Source organism: Juglans regia, chromosome 5 (genome assembly GCF_001411555.2).
Source record: "Juglans regia cultivar Chandler chromosome 5, Walnut 2.0, whole genome shotgun sequence".
Lineage (NCBI taxonomy): Eukaryota > Viridiplantae > Streptophyta > Magnoliopsida > Fagales > Juglandaceae > Juglans > Juglans regia.
Window position 1 is genome coordinate 8,940,269 of NC_049905.1, and position 6,228 is coordinate 8,946,496.

The 6,228-nt window shown below is 36.7% G+C and overlaps 1 protein-coding gene across 1 annotated transcript; it reads left to right on the forward strand.

The window, feature by feature from the left end:
• Positions 1–4,009, forward strand: LOC108979145 (ankyrin repeat-containing protein At5g02620-like). The gene is made up of 5 exons (XM_018949742.2): positions 1–191; positions 320–403; positions 625–1,203; positions 1,379–1,791; positions 3,017–4,009. The coding sequence occupies exons 3-5, from the start codon at positions 846–848 to the stop codon at positions 3,896–3,898; spliced, it is 1,653 nt and encodes a 550-aa protein (XP_018805287.1). The 5' UTR covers positions 1–191; positions 320–403; positions 625–845; the 3' UTR covers positions 3,899–4,009.
• Positions 4,010–6,228: the final 2,219 nt, after the last annotated feature.

The window sequence follows — 6,228 nt, forward strand, 5'->3', positions numbered from 1 at the left end:
GTTTGATTCCCACATTTCCTCAAAGCCAACGTTGTCATCATCCCCCACCATTTACAAAAAGTTCCTCTCTCTTTTTCATTGGTTTTATATAGGGTTCGTGAATCACCTCTGTTATATAATCCATGTGCAATTTAAAAAGTGGTTGAATGCATGATGTGCGGTTTCATGTTTCTTGATTAGCCTCTCGACTGGTACCGATGCTGTTCCTTTCTTCTTCTTTCTTCCTTCCTACAAAATGAAAGCTCCATTAAAAGTTCTAGTAGATTTCAATTACTTACAGCTTTTTTCTTGTTTTTTGATGATCCCATGGCGGTTGTAGAGAAAATGCTCCCGGATTTGTTATTTGGGTTATCTTTTTTGTTGGATGGAGGAGAACAGAGAGAGCTCCATTTCTCTAACCCAGGTAGAAAACAAAACTAATGTTAATTCTTTCTTGTTGTGTAATCTTTCTTAGTGGAATGGATTCTGTTTTTTTTTTTTTTATTATTTCCATTTCCTTTCTGTGGAAGCTAGATTAATTGCCAATGTTTACCGTTTAATAGGAATAGAAATTTGGCTCGTTTGTTGGAAATGCAATTTGATTGTAGCTGAGAAAGATTGAACCCATATCTTTGTTGCGAACAGGACACTAATTGGGACGCAGGGAGTGTCAGAATCCGACATGGGAGATGGGAATCAAACATCAAGGCTTTTCCTTTTTGCTGAAATACCATAGTGATACGAAGATATAAAAATTGTTGCGGTGGATCGAAAGTGTGGATTTTGATCTGAGTTTCTCCTGGGAAGAAGAATATGCTGTGAAATAAAAATTGATTAGAAGTAGCTGAGGAGAGGAAATTTTATCAATGAATCCGATGGAGGCAGTGCCGGAGCAGCCAGAAACAGAGCAGCCCAGCGTGCCTCGGAAAAAGATGAAGAAACAGTTAACTGGAAAACGCGATGACACCCTTTTGCATTCTGCAGTAAGGGAAGGAAATCTTGCTGTTGTGGTAGAAATCCTTGGCGGCACCGGAGAGGCCGAGCTGAAGGAATTGTTGGCTAAGCAAAATCATGCTGGCGAGACAGCTCTTTATGTTGCCGCAGAATACGGTTCTGGTGATTTAGTTAGGGAGATCATCAAGTACTATGATCTTGCTGATGCAGGCATCAAAGCAAGAAATGGCTTCGATGCATTACACATTGCTGCAAAACAAGGAGAATTGGGTACGCGTTCATTTTGAATAAATCTATTTGCAATCTTCTTCATTGATACAGCAAATACACTACTAACATGGAAGCCTGTCAAAACGTATATGGGCTGCTATAAATGGTGTTCTTTTGTGGAAAGTACTTGTTCTTTAGAAGGTAATTTGTGTGTTTGTTTTGGACATTTTTGCAGAGGTATTGAAGGTTCTAATGGAGGCCCATCCAGAATTGACCATGACAGTGGATGTGACAAACGCGACGGCTTTGCATACAGCTGCAACACAAGGGCACACAGAGGTTGTGAAGCTTTTGTTGGAGGCAGGAAGCAGTCTGGCAACCATTGCAAAAAGTAATGGGAAAACAGCTTTGCATTCTGCAGCAAGAAATGGTCATTTGGAGGTCGTGAAAGCGCTGCTGGGAAAGGAGCCTGGGATTACAAGAAGAACAGATAAGAAGGGGCAGACAGCAGTGCACATGGCAGTGAAAGGACAGAGGAATGAGGTGGTGGTAGAGGAGTTAATTAGGGCTGATCCTTCTTCGGTTAACATGGTTGACAATAAGGGCAACACCGCGTTGCATATAGCAACCAGGAAGGGCAGAGCTCAGGTAATCAGCATTTCCTTGGCCAGTTGGCCTCTTAGTTTAGCAGCTGCACAATTCTATTTGAGAATGAGAAATACTTTAGCCAAGATCCTACAACATTAACCGAAAACAGATTACCCAATCGTAAGTTACCATGTATTACCTTTAATTTTTTTTTAAAACAATAATAAATTAACTTAAAAAAAAACAAGAAGCTATTTTTTTTTTATTTAAAAAAAACCAGTTTTATATTTATTAAAAAAAGATGAAAGTGCCCTCCTTTTTCAATCTTCGATTTTTTATAGAAAAGTTGGTTTTTTATTATAAGAATTTCTCTATTTATTTCTCCTTTTCAGCATCTATATGAAAACGATTTTGCAACTTGTAAAATGCTGTTTCTAGAAAAATTGAGAAATCGCTTTCTGGGTTATAGCTAGGCCGCCCATAGAAGATGATTACAGAGTTGGGAACAATGGTCCACTAAAAAGTTAATTTATTGGATGTGCGATGCACTACTGGTTATAATGATAGATCTAGAATTTAAGGTCTTTAAAAGTTAGTGCTGGAAAATAATGGCAGAACAAACATCGAAGTCTAGTTTTTCTAACATCTCTATCAAGCAATTACATGCAATTGTGTTTGGTTGGCAGACCTACCTCAATCCATTTCAAAACATTTATTGATGGGATATTTCTATAAAAAAGTTAAACTCATGTCAATATATTTTATACATTTAAACACAAATCTCAACATATTTACATTCAAACACATCTCAATAAGATCCATAAAATATTATTATTTATAGATCAACTCAGATCATCTAAAATCACCTCAACATCCAAATGCAACTGGGCTCGTTTGGATAGTGAAGTGAGATGAGATGAGATGAGATGGTTTTAGATGAGTTAAATAAAATATTCTTTGAATATTATTTTTTAATATTATTATTGTTTATTTTATTTTGTATGTGAATTTGAGAAAATTGTAATGATGAGATGAGATGGATTAAGAGTGTTTCTGTATTCAAATGGGCTTGATTTTTCATTTTCAATATTTCGAACAAGGTTGATAGCCCAACAATGCACCCTTTCAGGGTTTCGATTCATATGCAGCCATGTTTTTTAGCCACTCATTGTGTTAGTTCCTGCAGAGAGTTTATAATTGATCGAATTTCCACCTTAAACTAAACAGTTTTCTTAATAGATTCAGCTGAAAGGAAGTTTACATGATTCATGGACTCTTTATGCAGATTATAAAGATGATTCTCGGACACAAAGAGATAGACACAGAAGCTGTCAACAAGGCTGGAGAAACTGCCCTAGACACGGCCCAGAAAACTGGCCACTCTGAAATCGTAGCCATTCTTCGGGAGTTTGGGGTTCAGAGCGCCAAAAATATCAAGCCTCAAGCACCAACAGGCACTGCCCGGGAGTTGAAACAAACTGTCAGTGACATTAAGCACGAAGTTCACCATCAGCTAGAGCATACTCGACAAACCAGAAGACGTGTTCAAGGCATTGCCAAACGTCTCAATAAAATGCATGCAGAAGGTCTTAACAATGCAATCAACTCCACAACCGTTGTGGCTGTCCTCATTGCCACAGTTGCATTTGCAGCCATATTCACAGTCCCTGGCCAATATGTTGATGACCCAGAAAACATTCCTCCTGGACTCTCCCTAGGGGAAGCCAATATTGCTCCAAAAGCTCCCTTCATCATCTTCTTCATCTTTGATTCCATTGCCCTCTTCATTTCCCTAGCCGTTGTGGTGGTGCAGACCTCCGTTGTAGTTATAGAAAGCACGGCAAAGAAGCAGATGATGGCAATCATCAACAAACTAATGTGGTTAGCCTGTGTGCTTGTTTCAGTGGCATTCTTGGCTCTTTCATTTGTTGTGGTAGGTGAGAGTGAAAAGTGGCTGGCAATTGGAGTTACAATTATAGGAACAACCATAATGGCTGCTACTTTAGGTACCATGTGTTTTTGGGTAATTAGGCACCGAATCGAGTCCTCAAATCTGAGGAGCATTCGGAAGTCATCGTTGGGAAGCAGATCAAGATCTTGGTCAATATCAGTAATGTCAGACTCTGAGATCCTGAACAATGAATACAAGAAAATGTATGCAATTTGAAATTCTCCATATGCGTGTATAGTAGTCGGCATAAGTGACCTTATGGTTCTTTATATTAACATCTAAAATGTACATCCCCTGAGGAATTGATCATAGTTTTTTCTTCAAAAATATTTGATTACTACCATACCGGATTAGTGATACAAAGATTCTGCTCAGTTAAATCATTAATGTAGTCTGAGCATGACTGTCAAATGTGGACTTGTGAACATTAGAGACAACTTTTACTGTTATGAACCAATCTCATTATACTCAAACCTAGGAGATACTAAACTTAAGTTGAACATGTTGGTGACAAAGAGGAGCAACAAGAAATCGATGCATCTTATAAAGTTTCTACCCGATTTGATGTCACCAGATCAAATTTAGACAGAAGTTATCTAAAGATATGAGTGACAACTAAGATTCAATAATGTACAGCCTTTCACTTTTCTTTTGGAAGTCAAAAAATTGTGGACAGATTCACGTCAGAAATAAAGATCCAATTATAGCTTCCAGCCTTTTCTTTTCCTTCCCTTTTTGTTTCTTAAAATAGAATCACTACTACGAAATTGATCCTTTTCATGATCTCCTACCAATGGAGAGAGAGGTGGCAATTGATTACATATTTGTAGGGACAATGCTAGGTGAGAAAGGTGACTGATCTAGCATTGTACCAATAGTGCAAATTGCACTTTTATTTTTTTTTCTTTTTTTAATCATTTTTTAAATTCCTTTATATATTTTGAAAAAAAAAATTCACAAACACGTTAAAAACACTTCCTTAACTATTAAGTAAAAAAAAAAATCGATAGCTTCTCCCAATGTGAGAAGCATTTTCATATTTGTAGTTCATAAAAGGATAACCTCCAAAACATCAAAAGCATTGGAGTTGAACCATTATTGGAAATCATATGAAACTTGACCAAGAATGAGATAAACCAAACCATATATGGAGGTAGGTTTTACCATTTAGTCTACTTCCCACAGTGTTATTAAATGTTATATAAATATAAATAGAATAATACTATCGGGTCATCTGAAATTTACCACTTAGATGGTGCTCTTGATATGACACCATCACGTAGTGCCACGTAGTTTATTAAAAAAAAAACAAAAAATACAAACACGAAAGAGATATATGAATCTAGAGTTTCAGTCTTCCTCTTTTAATTTTTCGAATGCCCTTCTGTTTTGAATTTTTTTTATAATAAATCACGTGAGACCACATGGTGATGACACGTCAAGAATGCCACATTTGAGCAATAAGTTTCAGATGGCCCAATAGCAAAACTCATATAAATATATCTATTCTATATTAAAAGCGGCAATGCAAAAAGTAACAATATTTTTTCATCTTCCTTTTTTTTCCTATTTTACCCTTCTGTTTGAGCAGTTTTTCCATTTTGTCCCATATGTGTAATTTATATAAATACAGAAACAAGAATAATTACAAAATTTCTTTAGATGTTAAAGAACATTACACCCAAATTTTAAAAAAAAAAACAACCCCTCGGGACTGAAGAGGAAGATTTCTAAGATTTCAAAATTTCTACAAAATCACTAAAACAATATATCCATATACACAAAAGGGAAGCAAATACATAAACAAATATCTAATACAAACCAAACCAAATCTGTAATGCATGTGTAGATCTACAAAAAAAAAAAAATCGTCAAACGGTTCCACAAACAGGATGGGTTTGATACATCTCTAGATCTAAGAAAAAAAAATCGTTCAAAAGATTCCACAAACAGAGGATTGAAATAGATTATATGCATATGCATGAGAGAAAATCATACTCAAATACAATCTGTAAGTTGTTGAAAATTTTCCAACTTCAGCAAAAAAAATCTTACCCATGTACACAAACCAAACCAAATTCAAAAACAATGTGTAATACATATGTACATCCCACCAAATACCAACATTGAAGCCCAGCCATGCCTGGAACACCAAAAACCATCGCCATCAAATCACTTGATCTGCAACATCTGCCTAGATCTACAACGACCCCAAAACCACCCAAATTTGTCATGAGACCCACCATGCAAGGAGGATACTCACTCAAAGCGATTCACTTTAATCACTTCTCCAACCCTAACCATTTCTCTCTTCCCCTCCTTGTCTGACGTGAAATTAAGAGAGTGAGTGTTATGGTCCCATATTGTTTAGGAGTCAAATAGTATGTGTGCATATAAGCCTAGGGGCACCACCACCTAGCAAGCTTGTTTTCTAGGATGTGAATCCTTGGGTCATATATTACACATAACAAATGGTATCAGAGTCACCCCACGTATGCAGTCCATATTGGCAAGGTTACAATCGTGCGGCACGGGGGTGATGCCGG